The sequence below is a fragment of the Aotus nancymaae genome, unplaced genomic scaffold (genome assembly GCF_030222135.1).
Source record: "Aotus nancymaae isolate 86718 unplaced genomic scaffold, 86718_ANA_hifiasm-v0.15.2.pri h1tg000022l_1, whole genome shotgun sequence".
NCBI lineage: Eukaryota > Metazoa > Chordata > Mammalia > Primates > Aotidae > Aotus > Aotus nancymaae.
In genome coordinates, this window is record NW_026988435.1 from 40,167,746 (window position 1) to 40,194,746 (window position 27,001).

At 37.3% G+C, this 27,001-nt stretch overlaps 1 protein-coding gene across 7 annotated transcripts in view; it reads left to right on the top strand.

Annotated features, from left to right (window-relative positions):
* The window catches only part of TTC3 (tetratricopeptide repeat domain 3), a 126,800-nt gene that overhangs the window by 58,839 nt on the left and 40,960 nt on the right, over window positions 1–27,001 (top strand). For all 7 annotated transcript variants that reach the window (XM_012445608.3, XM_012445634.3, XM_012445597.3 and 4 more), the window contains 13 exons: window positions 1,684–1,796; window positions 5,269–5,389; window positions 8,269–8,391; window positions 9,035–9,136; window positions 10,573–10,665; window positions 11,318–11,382; window positions 12,383–12,519; window positions 13,611–13,937; window positions 17,444–17,695; window positions 20,440–20,486; window positions 21,540–21,596; window positions 22,702–22,775; window positions 24,364–24,528. In XM_012445608.3, coding sequence (XP_012301031.2) covers window positions 1,684–1,796; window positions 5,269–5,389; window positions 8,269–8,391; window positions 9,035–9,136; window positions 10,573–10,665; window positions 11,318–11,382; window positions 12,383–12,519; window positions 13,611–13,937; window positions 17,444–17,695; window positions 20,440–20,486; window positions 21,540–21,596; window positions 22,702–22,775; window positions 24,364–24,528 — 1,676 coding nt within the window. The remainder of the gene's footprint in view (window positions 1–1,683; window positions 1,797–5,268; window positions 5,390–8,268; window positions 8,392–9,034; window positions 9,137–10,572; window positions 10,666–11,317; window positions 11,383–12,382; window positions 12,520–13,610; window positions 13,938–17,443; window positions 17,696–20,439; window positions 20,487–21,539; window positions 21,597–22,701; window positions 22,776–24,363; window positions 24,529–27,001) is intronic.

Here is a 27,001-nt window from a genome sequence, read left to right on the forward strand (position 1 = left end):
TTTTAAAGAAAAAAAGGCTTTGCCAGGCAATCGTTGGGGATCTACTTTTTATTTGTATAAAAAGTAAAGAATGTAATGTATAGATAGATTTTAGAAACATAATCTTGAGGGAAAAGCAAGTTGGAGGACATAAACATTGCGATCCCACTTATATACAGTTTGGAAAACATACATAACAGTACTATATACTACTTATGAATACCTGTGCATATTGTAAAAAAGTGAAAAAATATAGATTATGTTTATATCAATTTAAGATAATGGCTGCCCTTAGTGATGGCATGAGGGAATGGACCTGGGGAGGCTTTGTGTTATGCTGTTTTCCTAGAAAAACAAAGGTAACAACGATAATGTTAGCACGTTAGCATAATGTTAGCGTCTCTTATTTATAGGTAGAAAGTACTTGGGTATTGTACTGTTTCTAGATTGCAGGCTTCCTGTAACTGCATGTAGTCAGTGTACAGACATGAGCTCCCAGGATTTCCGTTAGACATGCTCCTGCCTTGCTCTCCTGGGATAGTAACCTACCTATACTGTTGGGCATTATAACTTTGCTTTCTGAGGTTTTGAGTTTGCTATAATGTTGAAATGCTCTAAAATGACCTCAAGTATAATAAATAATTTGGGTTCTGTTTTTCCCTGTCTGGATGAAGGTTTAACTCACCTTCCTACCTAGTGAGGATCTAAGTAGTCTTTTACGTTCTGTTCTCTCCCAGAAGTCCGCAGTGCCCAAGGTTTTTTTTGTCACAGATTAATAATGTCTTTCCTGAATGCTTTCTAATTCTGTTTTCCAAGAGACAGTTGGAGACAGGACTTTAGGATTTTAATTTTATTCCTGACAGAATAATAATAAATACCATATTTTACCTTATTAGAATTGAAGAAATCATTTATTACATTTGTGATTTAATGTAAAATAGTGAGACTGGTTTGGGAAAAAAAACAAGTGTTATAGTAGAACTTACATGTTTAAAAGAATTTCATCAGGGGACAGCCCTTGCTTCAGACATTTTTAGAATGCCTCCTTTGGAACTGGTCTCAAAGCTTCATTTTATAGTGACATTTCCTTTTTTTCACTCACAGTAGGGTTACCAGTATTTCTTAGGACTAAATATCTTTTGGATGTTTTCTAAAAGCAAAATTCATTCAACTTAGTGGTTTTTCACTGTTGAGAATATTCGAAAAAGAATGTACTCTAAGCTATGTTAAGTTTTTACTAAGGGACTGTTTTTAAGACAGAGCTTTAATCTGTCTTATGCTACAAAAGAGTGTGACAACATCATTGGAATGGCATTCCTTCCAAGGGAATAGTACTTAATAGGATCTATGTTATGGTGTGTTTACACCAAAATTAGCCTTTAAAAAAGAACACACACGATTTTATTCTTTTTAGTATTAGCCAACACACATCAGGCCCTTAGTGTGTACTAGTAAATGCTTATAGGTTGATTGTCTGATGTGTGCAGCAGGATTGGTTTGGTTGTGTCTCTGAATAGCCATATGATCAGAAATGAATGTAATTCCTAAGAAAATGAAACACAGAGGTATAATTTTGCTACAGGAATTTGAGGATATGCAGTTGTTATTTTAATATTAAAAAAAAAAAGAATCAGCCTTCAGATAAAACTTATTCCAGTATTTCTCTTTGTATGTAAGTGATCATTGTTTTCACTGCTATTGAAGGAATTATCTGAAGCTGAAAACCAGTTTAAGAGGATTATTGAACACTACCCCAATGAGGGACTTGACTGCCTGGCCTACTGTGGAATTGGAAAAGTATATTTGAAAAAAAACAGGTTAGTAGAAATGACACTACTTTAAGCTCTAGGCTGGTAACTCATTTAAAATCCAATGTGATAATGATCCATTTTCTGGCATTATTTTGATATCTGCTCTGTAGCACACTATCGTAATTGTGATTTACTTTGAGGACCTGGCGTTTCACTGTCAATATTAATTGTTAAAGCAAGGCTAGTCATTGCCGTTCTTGGTGCTTCCTGATTTCGAATCTGATAAGAAAGTCAACAATACAGTTATTTGACATTAAAGATTTAATAGTCTTTAGTATATATCATCTATAGATAGTGAATGAACTGATATAAATTAATGCTTTAAAAATCCGATTATATAATTTTTTTGGTTTAATTATTTTAAAAAATCTTTTGAAAATGGTTTTAAATAAGAGGTATATATGTGTTCAAAGACATCATGAGTCAGGAATAAAAATCTCTCCTCTGCACTCTACTGTAGTTGTCATCCTTACTCACAGTTTAATATTGAAGCTGTTCTCAGCCAGGCACGGTGACTCACACCTGTAATCCCAGCACTTTGGGAGGCTGAGGCGGGTGGAACATCTGAGGTTAGGAGTTGAAGACAAGCCTGGACAACATGGTGAAATGCCATCTCTACTAAAAATACAAAAATTAACTGGGCGTGGTGGTGGGCACTTGTAATCCCAGCTACTCGGGAGGCTGAGGCAGGAGAATTGCTGCCTCCAAAGTAGGAAGGTGGAGGTTGCAGTGAGCCGATATCAGACCACTGCACTCCAGCCAGGGCTACAAGAGCGAAACTTTGTCTCAAAAAAAATTGAAGCTGTTCTCTAAATGCCTCATATCTCGTAGACTGTCTCCCCAAATTTCAGTATGTCCCTGAGGGGACAGGATTATTTCTTGAGCTTTAAAAAAAGAAAATCTCTGTTTCTGCCACTTGTACCCAATATAGTGGTAGATATGTTAGGTTACTTTATAAAGAAATAATTGTTGACTGATTGAATGTAATTCATAATTTTTAATTATTTTTCAATTTTCATTTAACTTGTTAGGGGAAATGTTAGGAGATTTTGACAGAACCCCCACCCCCTCATTCTTAGAATGTGCCTAGAACCTTCTTTATGGATTTATTTAAATGAAAGAAAGTTTTCTTTTGGCTGGGTGTGGTGGCCCATGCCTGTAATCTCGGCACTTTGGGAGGCTGAGGCAGGTGGATCACCTGAGGTCAGGAGTTCAAGACCAGCCTGACCAACATGGTGAAACCCTATCTCTACTAAAAATACAAAAATGAGCTGGGCATGGTGGCGTGTGCCTGTAGTCCCAGCTACTTGAGAAGCCAGGGCAACATGAAAGATTTAATAGTCTTTAGTATACATCATCTATAGATAGTGAATGAATTGATATAAATTAATGCTTTTAAAATCTGATTATATAATTTTTGGTTAAATAATTATTTTTTAAAATCTATGTGAAAGTGATTTTAGATAAGAGGTATATATGCCTTACCAATGTGTTGGTCAGGCAGGAGAATTGCTTGAACCCAGGAGGCGGAGGTTGCAGTGAGCTGAGATCACACCACTGCACTCCAGCCTGGGCAACAGAGCCACACTTCATCTCAAAAAAAAAGAAAGTTTTTATTTTACTTCATGAAATCACTGTCTGTCTTAGCTGAGCTATATTAGGGATCAAGTAGATGCAGGGAAGTTGATGCAGGGAAGGTAGAGACTTAGCAATCACCTTGACAGAAATAGCAAATGAAACTAATTTAAAAGTTCAGTATAGGGCCGGGCGCGGTGGCTCACGCCTGTAGTCCCAGCACTTTGGGAGGTCCAGGCGGGTGGCTCACGCCTGTAGTCCCAGCACTTTGGGAGGCCAAGGCAGGTGGATCACCTGAGGTCAGGAATTCAAAACCAGCCTGACCAACATAGTGAAACCCCGTCTCTACTAAAAATACAAAAAATTAGCTGGGCGTGGTGGCACATGCCTATAATCCCACCTACTTGGGTGACTGAGGCAGGAGAATCGCTTGAACCCAGGAGGCGGAGGTTGCGGTAAGCCAAGATTGCGCCATTGCACTCCAGCCTGGGCAACAAGAGCAAAATTCCGTCTCAAAAAAAAAAAAGTTTAGTATAAATTGTTTAGGATACACACCCATTTGATGTAGTGGTTACATGCAAATTCACAAGGTCTAGAAAAATTACATAAATGTTTAGAATCATGGAGATTGTGCAAAACTAGAAAGTCTTTGCCATATTGAAAAGCATTTACATTTAATTTCTGAATAATATGGTGTGGGACTAAATAGTTAATATACTGTGTTTTGATGTCGTAATATGCAGTTCCTGCTTTGAAATCCTATGATTTATAACTGTTTTATGGTAGATGGTGGTCTAGCTTTTCTGCACATGAATCTTACTATAGCTATAGGCAAAATAAGTTTTTAAATTGGGAAGTCATTTCAGAATTGGAAAAGGCAGAAAACCCTTCTCCAGTGTGAAGAGAAGAATAAAAACTTAACATTTTTTTTTTCCTTGAGACAGAGTTTTGCTCTTGTTGTCCAGGCTGGGGTGCAATGGCACAATCTTGGCTCACTGCAACCTCCGCCTCCTGGAGGCGATTGTTCTACCTCAGCCTCCCAAGTAGCTGGGATTACAGGCATGTGCCACCACACTCAGCTAATTTTGTATTGTTAGTAAAGATTGGGTTTCACTATGTTGGTCAGGCTGGTTTTGAATTCCTGACCTCAGGTGATCCACCTGCCTTGGCCTCCCAAAGTGTTAAGATTTCAGGCATGAGCCACCACGCCCGGCCTTGGTTAACTTTATAATCCAGTACTTTAGTATTCTTTCATTGAATGGACTGTGGGAATCTGTTGACATTATTTCTTCAATTCGTGAATCAAATCAGAAGTAAAACATTTTATATTTACAGTTAAAGCAATTTAAATACACATTTAAATATTTGCTTTGTTAAAATAATTCACTGTTTTATGGTTGAGAGAAAATATCCAGAATACATGATGCCTTAAAATTTTCTTTTAGTGGAGAAATTTTTACTACCATTGTCCTAATAGAGTCAAATTTTTAAAAATTCCACTATTTATAAATTATTAGTTGAAGTGGAGGTTTGCTATTTCTCTATAAGAATCTACTTTAATTAGTTTAATTAATGAAACAAAGATTGAGCAGATTATTTACTTTTCTGTTTCAATTGTCAGAAACTTTAAAAAATAAATACCAACTTTAAAAGAAATAGTGTACACCTATCACAATAAAGCCAATGTCCAGGATGAGTTGTTTAATGTCTATTACTTTTATAGCAAACAGCAATAGTCACTTTATTTTTTTTAAAGAAAATACAGATTACATTGAATATTGCTGTTCAGTGATTCATCAACTGTATTCTTCCCAGTAAGCTTGAGATCTTTGGTGACTCTTGTTGTGGGGATTGAAAATACCATTTTACATCTTTAATGCCTTTTTCGTAATTATGACTTTAGATTTCTAGAAGCTCTCAATCACTTTGAGAAAGCAAGAACCTTGATTTATCGTCTTCCTGGAGTGTTAACTTGGCCCACAAGTAATGTGATTATTGAAGAGTCTCAGCCGGAAAAAATAAAGGTAACCATTTATTTTTGCAGAGTGTTTGTTACTGTGTGTGAATGCCCATCTGCATTGACTGACTCAGGTATCAGGAGGCAGGGACCTAGGAGCACTCCATCCCCACCTCCCCCACATGCATCTCCCCTCTACAGTCTAATGAGAATCTCTGACATTTATTGAATGTTTTCTGTGAGCCAGTCACGTATCTTCCATTTATTATTCTGCTTAATCCTTACAGCAGCCCTGTGCAGGGTGGGTACTGTGATCATTTCCACTTTACAGAAGAGAAAGGTTAAGTTTAGAGAGGTGAAATGATGCGCTCACGGTGAAACAGCAAGCAAATGGTGATCCTGGGACTTGAGTCCAGGCATTCTGACTTCCGAGTATGCATGATCATGCAGTATGCTGGACTTGGTTGTACTTAGAGAAGGTATAATATTGTTGTTTCATTATAAAGTTATCACAGTTATTGAGATGGTACTTGAAGATTCAGAAAAATAGGAATTTAGTCTCATATCCAGAAGCATAAGGATGCTTTGCTTATTCTAGAAGGACTTACATGTGAATTGATTAAGATAGCTTTTACTTGTAGGGAACTCTCACATGTACTCAGAACTTGATTTTGGCTGAAGCTTTTAAAACCACAGAAGTCAACTCTTACAGCTCAATAAAAGGACAAATAATCTGATCAAAGAGGTAGACAAAGGATCTGAATAGACATTTCTGCCAAGAAGATATACAAATGGCCAATTAGCACATAAAAAAAAATTCAGCATCATTAACTGTCAGAGAAATACAAATCAAGACCACAATGAGATACCATTTCACACTCAGTAGGGGTGTGGGTAGACAATATTGGCAGGGATTTAGAAAAACAGGAACATTCAGACATTGCTGGTGGTAATGTACAATGACGCAGCTGCTTTGGAAAATAGTCTGGCAGTTCTTCAAACAGTTAAACATAGAGTTATCATGTCTCAGTGCTTTTGTGTTGCTATAAAGGAGTACCTGAGGCTGGGTGATTTATGAAGAAAAGTTAGCTTATGGTTCTGCAGGCTGTATAAGAAGCATGGTGCCAGCATCTGCTTCTGGTGAGGGCCTCCAGCAGCTCCTACTCATGTCAGAAGGCGTAGGAGAGCTGGCCTGTAGAGATCATTTGGTTAGAGAAGGGGAAGTGCCAGGCTCTTTTTAACAACCCAACATTCTAGGGAACTAATGGAGTGATAACTCATTCACCCCAGGGAGGGAATTAATCTATTCGTGAGAGATTTGTCCCAACAAACACCTCGCACTCAAACACCTGACTCAAACACCTCCCACTATGCCTCCACCTCCAACACTAGGGATCAGATGTCAACATGTAGTTTGGAGGGTCAAACATTCAATATGCTAATATGGTATGCTAATACCATATGACCCAGCAATTTCACTCCTAGGTATGTACAAAGAAAGGAAAACATATTCTTATAAAAACTGGTACGTGAATATTCATAGCAGCATTAGTTATAATAGCCCAAAATGGGAAATAGCCCAAGTGTTCGTCAACTGATAAATGGGTAAATAAGTATTGGAGCCTGGGAGGTTGAGGCCACAGTGAGCCGTGATTGTGCCACTGCACTGCAGCCTGGGCATCAGAATGAGACGCTGCCTCAAAAACAGACAGCCAGGTGTGGTGGCTCATGCCTATAATCCCACCACTTTGGGAGGCCAAGGCAGGAGGATTGCTTGAGCTCCGGAGTTCAAGACCAGCCTGGGCAACATGGCGAAACCCATCAATACAAAAATTAGCCAAACATGGTGGCACACACCTGGAGTCCCAGTTACTCAGGAGGCTGAGGTGGGAGGATCAGTTGAGCCCAGGAGGCAGAAGCTGCAGTGAGCTGAGGTTGTGATGCCACTGCACTCCAACTTGAGTGACAGAGTGAGACTCTTGTCTCAAAAAAAAAAAAAGAGTACTGATAACATGCTGGAGTATGGATGAACCTTGGAAACATTGTGCTAAGTAAGAGAAGCCAAACCCAAAGGGTTTGTGTGAGTCCATTCATTTGAAATCTCCAGAACAGGCAGATCTGCATATGGCGACAGAGAGTAGACTAGTGCTTGCTGGGTCTAGGAGGTTAGGGGAAGATGAGGAGGGACTGCTAATGCGTATGGAGTTTCTTGCTGAAAATGTTCTAAATTTAGATTGTGGTGACAGCGGTACACCCTGTGAATATGCTAAAAACCACTGAACTGTACACTTTATTTGAATTGTATAGTGTGTTAATTATATCTCAGCAAAACTGTTATAAAAAATAAAACAGAGATTCTTGGATTTTCCTCTCTTCATACAAGATTGGGATGGAGGCAGAGGAGCTATTGATAACAAAAAGCCAGCACTGGAAGCGTGGCATGAACCTCTTGTGGCCTTCATTAGCAATGGAATAATTCTCCAGGGAGTCCACAAACAATAGTAGCAGAGATGCAAGGAGGAAGATGAATGGGAGTGTTAGGATCCTGGATGAGGTGCTGTTGGGCAAGAGGAGCGTGGTACAGTCCTCAGGATTACCCTAAGGGTTATTCCGTTTTACTTGACTTCCTCTTAATGCTTATGGGAGATTTCTGAGAGCTGTAAATTTTAAAATGAGATTTGATAATTGTAACAGTACAAAATTTTGATTCCGACTGTCAAAATTCTGAAAATTTTGTTCAGTTCTCTTTTTAAATCTCTCCTATGTCTCTGTATCAGCCTTCATTTTTAAAGGAAAAACTTTAAAAGTTGTATGTAGTTTGCTGTTGGTGAAAAAATTCAGTCATTCCTATGCTGAAAATATTTTGATGGCAAGTGGTTATTGAAATCACAAGCATTTTTATCGACAGATTAGTATTGTAATGGTATCATTTTTGTTTTGTTTTAGATGCTGTTAGAGAAATTTGTTGAAGAATGCAAGTTCCCTCCAGTGCCAGATGCTATTTGTTGCTATCAGAAGTGCCGTGGATATTCTAAGATCCAGATTTACATAACTGATCCAGACTTTAAGGTAAATAATGAGCATACAGTGGGACAGTAACTTGCAAAATCATTCCTTAAAATGGGCTCAAAACAAATTCTGTAATTGGAGGCACCCAAGTTCTCTGGCTAGTTAGCAGTTTTGTGTCCTCTTGTCCATCCCATTCTCTGGACTTTTTTAGGTCTGCATCATCTCACATGGGAACTAGAGCCACTGTCATAAATACTGTGGGCTGGGGTAGTGACCTGAGAAGGCAGGCTGGCTCGTTTCTTTTCTTCTTCCAGCTTCCTTAGCAGGATAGGAAACAACATGAGATTGTTACCTCTGATTTGTTGCAATTCCGATCTCTCATAAAATTTGAGTCCAGAATTTAAAGGTCATTGTGATCACTGAATTAGCTGCTAGAGACCTCAATTTGAGATCAGTCTGGCACTTAATTAAGCTATACTGGTTTATTCAAGAAGATAGTAGCTGTCCCCGTCCTACTGTCCCACTGTCCCTGGTTAGTGAGTCAGGTGGAATAATGTTTATAAAATATTTGATATAAAGAATAATGCAACTTTATGCTGTGGAAATAAATATGTTAGTCAAGCTTTCTCTTATGTGTGTTGTAGTGAGTGTGTGTGCAGAGACATCTTTAAAATGTTAATTAAATTTTTTTTTTAAACCCTAGGGTTTTATTCGAATCAGCTGTTGCCAGTACTGTAAAATAGAATTTCACATCAATTGCTGGAAGAAGTTAAAAACTACAACCTTTAATGATAAAATTGACAAGGTAAAGCATAACAAGATTGTCTGAATTTTTCAGTATACTTATTGTGTATCACCTTCCCCCCCGCCAAGAATTCCTTCCTAAACATTCTGCACATAATTAGAAAGTTATAAATTATAACTTCAATAATAAAGTGGAAAATGAAGTTTTGTTTTTATTTATACAATTATAAAGGCAGTAACGAGACGGAGTTTCGCTCTTGATACCCAGGCTGGAGGAGGCTTTGTTTTTTTAAAGAGACAGGTCTCACTGTGTTGCCCAGGCTAGAGTGCAGTGGTGCAGTCGTAGCTCACTGCAGCCTCTGACTCCTTGACTCAAGTGATCCTCCTACTTCAGCCTCCCAAAATTCTGGCATTATAGGCATGAGCCACTGTGCCAGGCCCCACATGAAAGTTTTGATGGGGAGTTAAGAGTTTTCAAAACAAAAATAGGATGAGGTAATTTGTACTAAGAAGTCAACTCAAAACAAATATTCTTAACGTTGGGAAAAAGAATCAACTTCAATTTTAAACTACCATTTCTCACCAGGGATTTTCTTATTATCAAGATAATGATGTTAATTACCATTAAGTAGACATATATTGAGGGAATGCACAATATTACAATATTACTTGTATTCATAGAATTTGTTTCTGATCTATAGAAACTGTGGACTTTTTCCTACACTGCATAGGCTTATGCAGTCACTGTTCTTATTGGGGAAAGAATAAGGCAGTTGTACTAGGCGTCTGCAAACAATAGCAATTACTAAAGTTTGGTAGAAATAAATCCTCACATTTTGTGCATATTCACATAATTAACAATGTGATGATATACATAAATAACGGTCACCTTTGAGTCACTTCTGCTATGTCTTTGGCTTACCTAAATTGAGTTTCTCTAGTGATACTCCTTCTTTTAGTGGTCTTAACCATTTAAATATGCTCTGTAAATTTGTCAGGTTTCACTAGGATATGCCAAAGTAATATACAACCCAAATATCTTGTGGCATGCATTCAGAGAGGTTTGTTTTTTGCTTACATGACTTGTCCTGCAGTTCTGCACTTGGCTGGGACTGGGCTGTAGCAGTTCTATTCTGTGTGGCTCTATTCTTTGTTTCTCAATCCATGTTGAAGAGTGACCCATTTCTGGACCATCTTCCTGTGTCAGAGGAAAAAGAACATGTCCAGTCTATGAAGTGTTGTTTGTTAAACTTTTTGCCTAGACATGTATATGACATGTCTGGTCACTTGCATTGATGGCACATGGTCAGACCCACACCTGGAAGTATATTTTTCCTACGTGGAAGCTTTAAATTTGTATGGCAATGAGTAGGGATTTTCACCACTTCCCTGAAGATGGTTTTAGTCCATATTTTGACTGTTCTTAGTGGTAAAAATAGTATACATGTATAGATTTATCTCCCCAGAGATAATATTTTTCTTTTTTCTTTTTAATAGGATTTTCTTCAAGGAATATGTCTTACCCCTGACTGTGAAGGTATCATTTCTAAGATTATCATCTTCAGCAGTGGTGGTCAAGTTAAATGTGAAGTAAGTAATAAAGGGAAACCTTATTAAATAGATAACCAAAATGTTTGCACCTTTTGAAACATGATTTGAATTTGTAGAAGTAGTGTAATTTGGATTTTTTCCAGGAAAGAAACAATTAACTTCATTTAAGAAAATACAGGAAGTACTCTGATGTGAGGATGCTTCATTGTAATGAAAGCATTCTAATATTCTTTTATTTCTTAATAGGAAAACGAGGCTTCTTACATCTTAGTTTTACTGTTTTTATTATTTTTGATAACTCCATTTTCTTAATCCCAGTAAACTTTTGGGAATTTGTGGGTATGTAGGTTTTTAGGGAGGGGGAAGAGTGTCTTGAGGGATTATCTTTAACTTCATGACATGGGAGTGGCAGGAGTGGGTAGTTGTAATAATTTAATTTGCACTTTATTAGATTGTCTGCTTATTCTTGATTTTTTAAAAACTTTTTCCTAAAGTGTGTCTACTCTCTTGTTCTTCTTCAGTAAATTATTTTGCTTAAGCTTTTTGGGCTTTCGTCTGGGTCAGAACATCATCACTGTTCTCTATCAAACTGAACATTGTGTGTGTTTCTGAAATACTTGTTACTTGTGGTTTTGTGCTTTATGTCATGGGAGTATGAGACAAATTTTGGATGTCTTTGTTTTATTTAAAGTTTGAACACAAGGTCATAAAAGAAAAGGTTCCTCCAAGACCTATTCTGAAACAGAAATGTTCTAGGTAAGATTTTTAACACTCAATCAGTGGTTTGATGATGTCTCTTAGAATATAATTCTAGTAAATGCAGATGTCTAAATTGTGCCTTTTTTTAATTGGCTGTGTGTACATATATCCAAATAAGTGTTTTTTTTAAATGATTTTTACGGAAATTTAAAACTTAAAGAGAACTAGTCTAGAATGATTAAATACTAAAAACTTGATTCAGATTTATTTATCTAGTGGTTGAATTTATAAGTAAAATTATAACATTTGATGCTGTGAAATTACATGTTTGATTAATAGATTTGGCATTTATATAAAAACTATATATTTTGCTCTCAGTTGTTGAAACTTTAATTCCAAAAGCATATTTTTCTTTTTCTCTCTCTTCAATAAACATTTTGAACCTATGACTACTTTTTACCCTGAAATACTTAATGTATTGTCTAAATTACTTACTTCTCTATAGGTTTTTGTTTAGATCAAATAATTTGAATTCTTTTTTCTTTTCTTTTTGGTACTGCTTATTTTTCTAAGAAGTGATTATTTTTTATCATTTGTGACCAAGAAAAAGCAAAAGAAAAGATGAACAGAATTATTTGTTGAAGAGAATTCATTGTAACCAGATCAACCAAATTATAGTGTTGTGGGTCATTATTGAAATGTGAAAGCTATATTTTACTATGGGATCTTTCTTAGAAATGAGAGTTTACATGAATTATTTACAGAGTAATTTGTTCTCTTTCTGTTTACCCTATGAAGTAGCTTATATACATGGAAGTGACATCTATACAATCTGTAGACTGCATCCTTAGACATCACTTAATCGTTGAGGTTCTTGTTTTCATGAAACAAGTACCCTTATGTTGACAATACTGACAGTTTCTTATATTGAATGGAAGATGTAGGCCGGGCTCTAATTAAAAAGGAAAACTTCGAATGTATTGCTTGGAAGATGGTTTCTACGGTAGTCAAAGGAAAACAGTTCATTGAATTATCACTAATTGTAACTGTTTATCAGCCTAGAGAAACTAAGACTGAAAGAAGACAAAAAATTGAAGAGAAAGATCCAAAAACAAGAAGCAAAAAAATTAGCACAAGAAAGAATGGAGGAGGACTTAAGAGAAAGTAATCCACCCAAAAACGAAGAGCAGAAAGGTATGCAGAAGCCCAAGACATGATAAGAATAACATAGTCTCGCTTAAAAGTACAAATATAAGCATCTTACTGGCCTTATATTCTTTGTTATTGAACTGAAATAAAGATTTCAGTTAGTAGTTTAATACTATTACTGTCTTCTTTTACTCGACACGGAGTTGTGTTGGTGTGAAGAGCACTGACTTTAGAAGCAGTACCCAGGAATTTCAACACTAACCCGCTCGCTATTCACTGTGGACAAACTCTGTCAGTTTCTTCATCTCGGAAGTGAAGGTGGACATGATGTCTGACCTGTGTGTTGTATTTACAGTGCCCTATAAATTCTGCCATGCGGTTTAAGTTCCAAAATGTTGAGCTGTAAATTAGCTACGAATTATCTGTAATAATGCTGAATTCCAATTAAGAGGCAGTTCACGAAAGGTACCATAAAGAGGACCTAGTCTAGCCTTCTACTTTACGCTTATCCTGTCTTCATTCCCCCATTAGCATGGGGGTGTCTCATTAGGAATTTCACTGTGCCTGTGTACATGTTGGCTGGTATGTTTATTTTCAGTTTTGAATTGATGTATGTTTTCTTCACATTCTACTATTTGAATGGCTGTGTTTCCAAAGTGAAATATTTTTCACTTGCTGTGTTTTTTTTAATCTGGTGTTCCATTAATATTTCTCAAACCAATCAAAACTATCATTCTAAAAAACCTTTCAGAGATTGTATTTTAACTTTGCATGCTTGATGACTAAACGTATTTACTGTATATAAAGTTAAGGTGTTTGATGAGGTTGGGTTAGGATTGTTGAAGGAAGTGGCCATATTTTAGAGGAACTAAGTTTTAAATGCTACAATATGATGGTTCAGAATGAAGGATATAAAACGCTTACTTTTGATATGTTTATTTTAGTGTGCACTTTCATGTCTTTTCAAAAGTATTGTTAAATGTTAATTTCTAATTAAAGTTTCTTAAGTTGTTTATGCAAAACAATATAATCAATCTGAATTATATTTTATATTATGTAATTTTACCTTATTTCTAAGTACATATCATTGTGAATCAGTCTTATTTATCACTCTAACCGTTGTTATTTATCCTTAGAAACTGTAGACAACGTTCAGCATTGTCAGTTCATTGATGACAGAATTCTGCAGTGTATAAAGCAGTATGCTGACAAGATTAAATCCGGCATACAGAATACAGCCACACTTCTCAAAGAATTGCTTTCTTGGAAAGTTTTGAGCACAGAAGACTATACAACCTGTTTTTCTAGCAGAAATTTTCTAAATGAAGCAGTGGACTATGTTATTCGTCACTTGATTCAAGAAAAGAACAGAGTAAAGACAAGGATATTTCTGCATGTTTTAAGTGAGCTTAAAGAAGTGGAGCCCAAATTAGCCATCTGGATCCAAAAACTTAATAGCTTTGGTATGTCCCTTTATATTCCAGAACAATATACTTTAGTAGGAAGGGGAAGTTTAGGTCTCTGAGTCATTGTCATTTTGCTGTCATATAATTTATAACTTTAAATGCAGGACTGTAAATTTGTATGTCCATCGATGGGTAGACTGGACAAGGAAAATGTGGCACATATACAACATGAAATACTATGCAGCCATAAAAAATGATGAGTTCATGTCCTTTGTAGGGACATGGATGAATCTGGAAACCATCATTCTCAACAAACTGACACAAGAACAGAAAATCAAGCACCGCATGTTCTCACTCATAGGCGAGTGTTGAACAGTGAAAACACATGGATACGGGGAGGGGAGCATCACACACTGGGGTCTGTTGGGGGGTGGCTAGGGGAGGGACAACGGGGGGTGAGGAGATTGGGGAGGGATGACATGGGGAGAAATGCCAGATACAGGTTGATGTGGGATGGAGGCAGCAAACCACCTTGCCATGTATGTACCTATGCAACAATCCTGCACAGTCTGTACATGTACCCCAGAACCTAAAGTACAATTGAAAAAAAAAAGAAGAAAAATGCTATTCCAGTCCCAGCTACTTGGGAGGTTGAGGCAGATGATTGCTTAAGCTCAGGAATTTGAGACCAACCTGACAGGGTTGCAAGACCTGTCTCTAAAAATTTTTTAAAAAATTTTTAAAAGAACTAAATATATGAAGGCCTTTAAGGAACAAAAAAAATTATCACACAATTTTTAGGTTATTTTATATGTAGGTTACGGTATACTTTTTCAAAAGGTATAAACAATGGAACGACCAGTCAATAAAGACATCCAGACCACCTGTAATTAGACTGAACTGTAAATGTGTAGATGTGTGAACACTAAGCTCAGGTGCACAGCCATGAGTGAGTAACACATCCTGGAGTCTGCCCTCTTCTCAGGAGCTGGGTTGAGAAGAAAAATCTGTAATTCAGACTCTTTGAAGAAAAATTTAGAGGGAAGAGTGGAAGAGACTAATTGCTCAGGGTCACCTAAGGCAAATCTGTATCTAGAGATTAAGTGAAACATATCCTAGGGTTGGACTGAGCTATGGTAAATCACAGTATTATATAACTGTGTTACTCTGTTCTGACTTTACTAATTTGACTGGGAGAAGGGAAGAGTGAGCAAGACCCCTGCCCTCCCCCAAAGCAGGCTCTTTGCCTACGGCTATGCAGGACTGCGGAAGGCAGCTGCAGATGCAGTTGTTGTGTAACCCTAGGTAGGGGTGCTTTGGGCACTGTTTATCTTAGTGACTGGATAGCAACTGGCCTAGCATAACAGTTTATTCAGTTGGCCACTGTTAGATAAGAGACTAAAGGGAGCCACAGGAAAAAGGCAGGGTCTTTTAGCAGCAGACCAGAGAAAGGGGCCTGCCAAGCCTCTGCTAGCCATCCCACCTGCCTGAATTTTTAGCAACATGAGGCTATTAGAATTTTAAGGTTTCAGAGAAGATGTTGGTCAGTTTCTGCCAGAAGAGACAAAGTAACATGGCCACAAGCTTAGCATAGTTGGACAGCTGAACATTCCTGCTTTGAGCATAGATCCTCATGGTTTTGTGGTACCGGAAAGTTACTTTTAAGTGATAAGATTGTCACTAGGGAATATCAAGTAAGCAAATTATAAAGTTATTGCTTACTTTAACATGCTTTAGGACATACTTGGGACTGGAGAAGTAGGTTTGCCTGAGTTATGCTACACGGTCAAGACTGCCAGCCACTGTTCATTCAGGTAAACGTAGCACTTAAGCCTTCCAGCTCGCTGTCAGGAAAGGGTGAACATGTCTTTTGGTATAAACATGTTTATTCTGAAGATTTAAAGGTATCATTTTAATAAGGATATATGTATACTCTTTAAAGTAGCAATTTTTATTTAAAGTTGTGAGATGAGTTCAAGCATGTTAATTAGTAAGGCCGTTACTACAGCCCTGAAGTAAAATAAAATGCACACTTATTTAAATAATAAGTAAAGGCAGTTTTCAATACTTGGAATTTTACTTCTCATAAAACATCTATAAGGTGGACTTACATCATGCGCATATTTCACGTAAGACAGGTCAGTTTATATGTTCAACAAAAGATGGAAGGAGGAAAAGAGAGAGGAAGGGAGGGAGGGAGAGAGAGAAGTAACAGGGCACTAGTGAGAGAAATTTGACATTTCAATAGTGAACACTGCCTGCTTGCATTCCCCGCATTGAGTACGAGCTCTGACGTGGATGAGGAATGGGAATGTGCTATTTCTTAATTGGGCTCTTGTAAATCTACTATTGCGTGAGTATCTTATACGGTCCCTGATTCTGGTGTTTAAAGATCCTAATTTTCCTGCAACATGATCTCTGCAAGCTAACTCTTTAATCTGGAAGCAAGCAGTCTAGAGTAATTTTGACTGAGCAATCTCTGCCTCATTTGTTGACTTCATTTGTCAACTAAGGCCCTCAGAAGAAGTGACCATTTTGTATTGGAGGCATGATGGAGAAATTTGACAGAGCCCCTTTTTGCTTTTTGGTGGCTGTTCATCAGGAGTGGGGCTTCACCGTCTTTTCAGTAGGAGTATGTATGAGATTGCAGTCACCCTGTTTTCTGATTTGGAGAGTGGAGAATAAAAGCAGGCATACTGACCACCTTGACTTTTGTAGAGGAGGGTAAGGACCCACATTTTGGGGAATAAGGAGCAGTTATTGTAGGTGTTGGGGAACGGGTTTACCCATTTCCTCTTTTAGATGCATTTGGGAAGATTTTGCACTATTGATGTTTTGTTACTATGGAATCCATATAAAAAAACAAAATCTTGCAAGTTTGTACTAATTGGAATGGAAGTCATTATGAATTAGTGAAAACATTGTTTGGGTTTTTTTTTTTTTTTTTTTTTTTTAGAGATAGGCTCTTGCCCCATCACCCAAGCTGGAGTGCAGTGGTGCCATCATAGCTTACTGCAGCCTTGAACTCCTAAGCTTAAGCAGTCCTCCCACCTCAGCCTCCTGAGTAGGTGGGACTACAGGCATTCACCTCCATGCCTGGCTAATTTATTTATTTATTTATTTTTGTAGAGATAGGGGTCTTACTATGTTGCCAGGGCTGGTATCGAACTCCTGGCCTCAAGTGAGCTTCCAGCCTTGGCTTCCCAAAGTGCTGAGGTTACAGGCCTAAGCCACCATGCCTGGCCTCATTATTATATTTTTAAAGGAATTTAATGCCATACTTTCATCTCCTAGGTCTAATAAAGGTAACTATGATAGTAGGCGGCTTTGGCCCACATTATTCAAATCTAATAGATAAGAATTATTATAATTAGCCTAACAGTGTTAAATGGTGTTTCTAAAATGCCTAATAGCTTGAATGAATCTGTTCTCAACTATTCAAATGTTTTTGCTGAAAATATAAGCAAATTGTAGTCAGTTGCTTTCAGAGATGTGAACCTGAATCTGATTTTACAGTAAATAATTTCCTTCCTCTTCTGATTTGAGTTTTGTTTTTATTACAGGCTTAGATGCCACAGGACCTTTCTTTTCTCGTTATGGAGCATCCCTTAAACAGCTTGATTTTAGCATCATGACTTTTCTCTGGAATGAAAAATATGGTCATAAACTACCCTCTATTGAAGGAAAGAAACTTGATTATTTCTATGAGCCAACGTCATTGAAGGAAGCCCGTTGTTTAATATGGCTGCTGGAAGAACACAGAGACAAGTTCCCAGCATTGCATAGTGCTTTAGATGAATTCTTTGATATAATGGGTATGTTGACTGAGTTTAGATTTACTTTACATTTAATCTTAAGGGGAAAAAAAAATCTGTGAAGGACCTACGTTATTTAAATACATAACAAAGAAAATAGTGAAAATTATTATGGTACAACCAGTTTATGTGGGGAAGTTAGTGATTAACAATAGTGATTTTTTTTTTATATCATGAAGCTTTTTTACTTTATCAGTCATAGAGGTACTCAATGTGGGTATGTTATGCTAACAATACACGACGTTCTTCCCATCTTCCATATTTTGACAGCATCATGGGAAAGATTGCATATCACATTGACAGAATCTATTAGCAAGCAGTTTGATTTGTAGCATTTTAGAAAACATTGGCCTGCAGAAGTAGGTGATGTTTGCAGAATCTAGAATGGATAGCACGTTTTAATGGGAAGAGCCTAGAACTGGGGATCAGGAAAAGTAGTTGTGGCACAGCTTCTTCCTTAGTTTAGTTCATTAAAAACCTGTGGGCCCAGTGCTAGGTGTTGAGAAGGAATTCAGAAATGCTTACACTTGTCTCTGCCCTCGAGGACCTTGTGTTCTAGAAAAGAGAGTAAGATACATGCACTAATGACAGTAACATGGTAGTAAGGGAAGGCCAGAGAAAGTGCCAAGGGCATCAGAGGAAGGACCCAATATTTCCTTTCTCCCTGGGAGAGAGGAAAGCTGTGGTGTAGGGGTAGAGTCTCAGATGGGCTGTGAACCTGAAAGTGGAATTAGAAAGCTGGGTGTTAGGGCTTATTTGGAATTGGGGTGCCTATTTAGGTAATGGCATGGACTCCAGCTTGGACTAACTAGCTAGCTAGCAGCTAATTCCTTCTCTTCTCTTAGATCTTAATTTCCTCATTAAAATGAGATGATTTGGAGCCAGTGACCTGTGTGATCCTGTTTTACCTAAAAATTCTAATATTCCTAATTCTAAATTAATCATAATTTATTACCTTTCATACTACATGAACATGTTATGATAATCCCCAAGTCCCTCATAATCAGAAGTCTCCTTTATGTATTGTTAGGAGTTAGACTTTTAAATGTCATGGTGTTTGTTTTAAAGGGTACATTAAAAGATCTGGCTTTGTACGATCGTGTCACAGATGATAAACTTCCAATGCAGTATAAGGAAGCGGAAACCTTACTTTTGACAACCAAAGTTCTTAGAAAAGAGCACACTCAAATCCAGATGGCCTTATCTTTCCAGAATACTGCTTCATGACTGACGGTGACATGCTACTTGATAGCCTGAATTTATTGCCATCAGTTTGCTGCTGATGGTAATAAAAGCTGTCCTGGGACTGAGCTTACAAAACCTGATGCATATTTGGATCACAAAACAAGACAACTAAAAAGGACACAATTCCCTCTCAGCGGACACCTGTTCTTTAACTTGTGTTCCCTACATAAAATACACAGCACTTCTGGCTGCCACTGTTTCTCTGTTTCTAGTCATGACGTCAGAGGCCATTAACCAAATTGTTGGCAATCCCAATGTATTTTTAAGTCCAGTAGCCTTCTCCCTTCATCCCAGACATTTTCAGTTTTATCTCTTTATTTAAAAGAATGGTTATATTTCTTAAAACTTTTCAAAATACACTGATCTTGTAGATCGACAGCATCACCACTGCTGTAATAATTGAGAGCCTCGACTTCTCCCCTCACCTCTGTCATGCATGATTCCCTAGGGTATTTCTATGAGACAGCCAAAGGGCCCCTGAAAGCAGTATGACTGAACCCACCTGTCACATCCTGAGACCTGTTTTTCCTCAGTTTCTCTCAGTCAATAACATTGTGTATGTAGTGTTTAAGCAGGAAACCCTGTAATTATTCTTTTCTGTATTAATAGTATAACTTGTTTGTCATCGGTCCAAATGAGCTTTGTCTTTGATCTGTCCCTTCCTGTCCATCCCACTTCCCGAGGCCAGGACCTTGGTTGTCTTTCCGTAGTTAGACTACTTTGTAGCCTCCAAACTGGTCTCCATGCCTCTAGACTCTCCCACTCTTTATCTTCCTCTTATGTTGCAGCTAGTGACTCTTGTAGAACATCTGTCTGATTCTGTTAACTATTCGATTTGGGAAACATTAGTTTTACTTACAAATTAAGTTCACATCATCTTTCTGGGGTCTGGGTTCATCCTTTCTCTCTAAGCACACACCGCACTTCTGACTGTGCCCAAAGCTGCCCTGTGCTTTCCTGCCTCCTTTTTGCTCATCTGGTTCCCCGAGCCATGCCCAATCCCTTTGCTCATTCATTTCAAGAATAACTTAAATGTCCCCTCCCCCTCACAGTCCTCCTTGCCTCTCCCGTGGGCCTCACCCGTGTAGACAGCAGACTTGAGTCCTCTGTGAACTTTGTTGCCTCGTGTTGCATGTGGTACTTAGCACGCTGGGTTACAGGTGTTTGTCTGTCTGTCTTTCTGACAGTAGAACAGGAGTTCATCGATAGCAGGGACTGTCTTGTGCATCTTCTCTGTATTCCCAGCATTAGCGTAGATGGCACCTAGAAGGCACTCAGACTCTGCTGAATCGGGTGGAAGTTTTATGGTCTTTGTAGTTGGTTTCCCATTTAGTCAGCCCTTTTGCCCTTGGTTTCTAAACCACACTTGTGTCAAAGCCAAGTAAGGAATAGAGCATGGTCGATGCCAGTAGTATCAGGAGTAGTTTTAAGGCTTTGGTGTATTGTATGGAAATGTAAATATTTAGTTCCCTCACAAAACCATCTGTATATTCCTACAGACAGCCGCTGTACTGTGTTAAGGAAACAAGACAGTGGTGAAGCACCGGTAAGTTACTCAATCACTTGAAATCTTACGTTCTAATCTGTGTTAAACCAAGGACTAGAGGGGGACCCAGGCCAGCGTTTATTGACATTGCAGGCAGTATGCAAGAACCACATTAAAAGGACATCCGGTAGTGTGTACTATTTCATTAGAAAGTCATTGCCGGTCTTCCTCTTGGAATTGCAGCAATAATCAGCAAACTCTGAGGCTTAAATTAGACAATTTCCATAAAGTTTCAGAGCTGGTAAACATTAACATTCTAATTAAGGAAGGAAGAGTTCTTCATCTCCTGGCATAAAAATGAAAAGTTATCTTTAATAATTAAAGTTTTAATGTTTCGCTGTAGAAGGAAAACAAAGGGACTTCGTCTCCAGTGCCTCTTAATTGAATTTAAGTTCAAGCAGTTCCAGTGTTGTCTTCCTCAGTGGTTTGCAGTTGCCTTTTATTCTTTCTTCAGAAATTCTTCAGTTTTAGGAAAGTGATTAAGTAGAGGAAACCATAGCATTGTGGCAGTTTTCAAAGAGAAAGATAGCTGTTTACTGATTTTCAGGAGCAAATTATCTATCTATATGAACTTTTGTCTTAATCTGCTCCATCAAAATATTGCCCGGCTAAGCAGGGAAACACAGCTGCCATACTCGGCAAGGAGCTGACGGCTTCTTCATTCACTGTTTGTGCCCCAGTGTCTGGCAGGTGCAGAATGTCTAGTTTCGCTTAGTAAACGAAATATATTAATAATAATAATACGATTATAGCGTATGACTGGAATTACTTAAAAGCCTGATTAATTACTTGAAATAACGTTCCAACCCTGTGGATAATAAGAATGTTGGAACAATTTAATTTTAGTTATAACATTAGGTATTATTAAATTTTTGCTGGTTTTCTATTATAAATCATAGCACTTGGGCTGATACACTGTAGTGTTATTTTTGTTAAACATTTTATATACATTTAACTTATGACTAGTCTATGAAAACCAATATGGTTTCTTTATGTTGAGCTTCATAATACTGTTGTTTGAGTGTTCACTGATTTTCCCCCCCCATTTTTTAGTTTAGCTCTACCAAGGTGAAAAACAAAGGCAAGAAAAAGAAGCCAAAGGATTCAAAGGTATGGAGTATTTTCTGTATTAATTCTTGTCTGAATTCTCCGAAATAGTTAGTTGGACACGTAAATTAGAATTAAGCAATTCTTGGGATGTTTTGAGACATTCATAGAGAATGACTTTCAAGCCGTTAAAGATGTTTTGGCAGTCTTCTACATATTGAAGAAATTCCGGGTTCTTTTTATGTAATAGCGAGTCTTGCGACTTGTATTCTTTATTGTCCTTTTTATTTTTTGGCTATTTCTGAGTAAAAAAAAAAAAATTGTCATAATGTCCCCCAAAATAAATCTCATAAATGATAACTTATCTAAACTAAAAGTGATAAATACTAATCTTGATAGAATCCCTTTCTTCCTCTCACCAAAGGCTCTTCTGCAAGCCCATGAGATAAGTAGGGCATTTTTATTTTTATTTTTGGGACAGGATCTCCTTCTATCACCCAGGCTGGAGAATGGTGGTGCAGTGACAGTTCACAGCAGCCTCAAATTCCCAGGCACAAGTGATCCTCCCACCTCAGCCTCCCAAATAGCCAGGATTACATGTGCATGCCACCATGCCCAGCTAAGTTTTTGTATTTTTTGTAGAGATGTGGTTTTGCTATATTGCCCAGGCTGGTCTAGAACTCCTGTGCTAAAGCAATCTGCCCACCTTGGCCTTACAGGTGTGAGCCACTGTGCCAGAGTAGGGCATAATTTTTAAGTCTCATGGTGGGTTCTTCATGGCTCTTGTGTATGTGGGGAGCAAAAAGGGGGACGGGGTGTGAGAGAGTAACAAGTCTTAAAAGGATGAGAACAGCTAAGGAGTTCCAATGTAACTTTTATTTTTATCTTTGACTATATGTATTTAGTTTAGATAAAATGGAGTTTAAACTGAGTGACATTTAAAGTTTTTTTTGGAGCATTGGAAATTAAATGTTAATTTGAGCTTATTTTTGGCTGTTGAAACTTTTATTACTGTGTGTTCCTGTTTATAAGAAAATTTGGATAGATCTTATATATTAGCAGTTTGTATGTGTGCTTATATAAGCATTCATAAATTTTAATGATTTTTTTTTTTTACTTTAATGGAATTTTAAGGTAGAAAATCATTGTCATTTTTCTTTTAAACCAGCCTATGTTAGTTGGGTCTGGAACAACTTCAGTAACTTCAAATAATGAGATCATCACTTCAAGTGAAGACCATAAGTAAGTATAATTTTGAAGTTTTTGCTTCATATTAACTCAAATGTCTTTAATAAATTGTGTTAATTTAATGTATATAAACTTGTGTTTTATTTCCATAACTTCCCTTTCTAAAGCTGTGCACCCGACAACCTGATGTAATTCTGTCTTGATTAAATTTACAAAAATGGCTAGTAGGCATTAAGAATTCATTCAAACTGTGTTAAAGTCACAAGACTGGTGACATTCATTCACTAAGTCCATATTCAGAACTTACCATGTGCAAGGCTCTGTGGGAAAATCCTAGAAAAATGTCTAGAGATTATTTTTTAAAATAGTAAATGAAGAGAATGTCCTGTTAATAGTGCATTTTTGCTGTAATAGAGAGGAAGCTGTTTTGGGAGCTGTGTATGATATGGTTTTACCTTATATATTAGTGATTTTCATTGCCATTTGGATGTTGAAACAGTTTTCAAGAAACAAGTATTTAAGAAATAAAACTAGTAAGTAGCAGTAACCGTTTTATAACATATTCCTTTATGAACCAAAAATGTACAACATGGGTTTTTTTTCACATTTCTTAAAGGAGCTGTCAGAACTGTTAAAAATTTACGTAGTCATTTTCATGGATTCCTTAAGTAGGGTGATTGTTTTAAGTTAAACTAATAGTCTGTCTTAGTCAGTTTGGGCTGCTATAACAATATACCACAAACTGGGAGGCTTACAAACAGAAATTTATTTCTCACAGTTCTGGAGGCTGGGAAGTCCAAGATCAAGGTACTGACTGATTCAGTGTGTGGTGAGGGCCTGCTTTCTGGTTCATAGATGGTGCCTTCTAGCTGTGTTTTCTCATGCTGGAAGGAGAAGGCAACTCTCTGGGGCTTCATTTATAAGGGCACAAGTCCCGTTCATGGGACAGGACCTAATTACCTCCCAAAGAATCCACATCCTAACACCATCTCATTAGTGATTAGGTTTCAACATAGAGTTTTACAGGAACACAAACATTCAGAACATAACATAGCCTTTACTGACATTAACTCTTATGTATCAGGCATTGTTTTAGGGGGTTTACATATATAAACTCATTTAATGCACTTATCCTGCCTACGAGGTACAGAAAAGGAAACTCTGAGGCATAGTACAGAGCAACTTGCCCAAGAACACAAAGCTTATAAATAGCAGAGCTGCAGCCTGGTCTTAGAGCCCACACTCAAACTACTACATAATTTTAGAGTGCTAACTTCTTATATTTAAAAACACTTTTTTTAGTACCATTTACCAGTCTCAGTCTCACTTTAACTTAATAGCAGTTATAATAAAATCTTTGTTTGTCTTTCAATCATTTAACAAGTTAAAATGAATGCAACATTTAAAAAATGGAGTTTTAAGAATTTTGCTCTTTGGAGCGAGACTAAATAATTGAAAGTGCCTCCTTAGAATGTTGGATATGATATTTCTTGACTATAACTGTGGAAGGGTAACTTTTCTACACTTAAGAGTAATATATTGCCATTATTGTGTTTATTTCAGTTAAACATTCTTCTGGCTAAATAATAAATCAAAGGTTTATCATTCACAAAATTGGGTATTTTTTGTTGTTATTTACCAGCAATCGAAATTCAGATTCTGCAGGCCCATTTGCAGTGCCTGACCATCTTCGACAAGACGTAGAAGAATTCGAAGCTCTCTATGACCAACACAGTAATGAATATGTTGTTCGCAATAAGAAACTGTGGGACATTAACCCAAAACAAAAATGTTCAACTCTATATGAGTAAGTGGGTTGAAATTTTTACAACCATTATTTTATACTGAGGCTGCTAATTAAAGATCAGAAGTTGTTTAATTTGTGCTGTTTTTAGAGATTTTGCTACATATAACACAAAGTTAATGGAGGATTTATTTTATTTTTTTGAGACGAGTCATGCCATGTCACCCAGGCTGGAGTGCAGTGGTACAATCTCTGCTCACTATAACCCCTGCCTCCCGGGTTCAGGTGATTCTCATGCCTCAGTTTCCGGAGTAGCTGGAATCACAGGCTTGTGCCACCACATGTGACTAATTTTTGTATTTTTAGTAGAGAAGGGGTTTTGCCATGTTGGCCAGGCTGGTCTCAAACTCCTGGCCTTAAGTAATCTGTCTACCTTGGCTTTCCAAAGTGGTGAGATTACAGGTATGAGCCACCACATCCAGCCCTGAGGATTTTTAATCATTAAATTTAGAGTCCTAATGATTATTGATTTTGTCAGTTTGAGCTACTAAGTCAACACTGAGTGGGGTGGATAAAACAATCAAGTAAAAAATTCAGGAAAATCTCGGAAATAGCTTACCATTTTGAGCTTTGCGTTATTAAATAGTGCATTAAGACTTCCTTTTAAGAAAAGAATCGAGCTCTGTAATATAATATTAATTTAAAAGCAAACTCTTCTCCTGGAAGTCCTGTCGGTATCATATCCACCATATGGTCCTTCCTTCTGTTTTCCTCCATTGCATCATTCCTATTCAGTTTTGTGCTCTTAGATCCTTCTTCATAGTTTTTCTTTAGAGTTGAAATGCTGAGCAAATCATATTTCCAGAGAACTCCTGGATGACAGTGTGGAAACAATTGGAAAATTATACTATTATTTCTTAAAATATGCTAGAATTTGCTTCAGGCATCCAGAAGTAAAGCTGAAGTGTATTGTTTTCAGTAGCTTGTCTCTTAAAGAATTTATTATCATTATAAGTGGGAAGAAATTAAACAACTTTATGAGAATAAAAACTGATTTGTTTGTATTTTGAGACAGAATTTATTTCTTATAATAGTAGAAAACCAAGAAGTTATAGGAAATTATATTTTAAAGCATAATTCTTTGAATTTTCAAAAGTAAAAACATGATAGCATAAGATTGAAGATTTGTTTTATTGGCCAATGGATGAAAGAGAAAAATGAAACTAAACTTTGGTATATGAAGAGAGTGTAGAGTAGAAAAATATTAAATATTGGTCAAGGAGTCAAGAATACTGGGATAACTGCTACAAATTAACTTTTTGTTGACTTTAGTATTTCGTAGAGAACCAGACAAATTTATTTTTAAAGGCCCCTTCTAGTTATAATACTTTAGGATTTAGATAGTTGAAGCAAATTATTCTGCATTTAGTTTTTCCTAACGCCACTTTACTGGTACTAGTCAGTCAGGATATATTAACCGCATACGGTTAAGTACTGCTGCAAATTCCAGAAAACGTGGAAGGTGTAGTCCTGTTGTGCAGCCTGCAGCATCACAGGAGAGCAAGATGATCATTGGAAGAATTGTAGTGTATAGCAAATAAAAATGACATTCAGAAATAAGAATTATGATCATGTACAAAGTGGTGATTTTTCAAAGAGGTGCTTCCAGAATAGGAGGATGGGAGTGCTTTTCAAATGTTTTTCCTTATCCTTTCCCCTGTGCTGACAGTGACATTCTGAAATTTTAGCGCACTAGCATTCTGAAAGTTCATTTATGACTGTTTAAGACACAAATGGTCATCATCAAAGTATGAAGATGTTATGTATTCACATAGAAACATATACATATATACATAGCAGCTTTTAATATCTCTGGTGTAGTTGGCATTATTTATTTGCTTCTGTCATGTACAGTGTGATCAGTTTTTTGCCTCTAGTTCTTTTTTTTTTCTTTTTGAGACAAGTTCTTGCTCTTTCTCCCAGGCTAGAGTGCAGTGGTATGATCACAGCTTACTCAGTTATCCTCTTGCCTCAGCCTTCAGGGTAGCTGGAACTACAGGCATGCACCAGCACACCTGGCTAATTTTTAAAATTTTGTAGAGATGAAGTATCTCTGTGTTGCCCAGGCTGTTCTTGAACTCCTGGGCTTCAGCAATCCTCCTGCCTTGGCCTCTTGAAGTGCTGGGACTACAGATGTGAGCCACTGTGCCTGATGCTTCTGATTCTTAAGTACAGGAATACCAGCCTTACTGGCATCTGAGACTTTGAAGGGGCCAGTTAATGGGAAGGGAGATAAATTTCATAACCCAGCCTAAACTAAAATGGTCATATAAGCCCCATCATTTCAGTTGTGTCTAGCATCTTTTGTTACAGCCTTAGCTTCTTTTCTGTCTACTAAACAGATGTATCAGCATTTGTTCAGTGTGTTGGTGGAATGATTCTACCCCTGTAAAACACTACATTATGTAATTCACAGTACAGTTCAGTACCATTTCTGTTTGGACTAGGGACCCTTGTTGAGTTAAATATTGTTCTG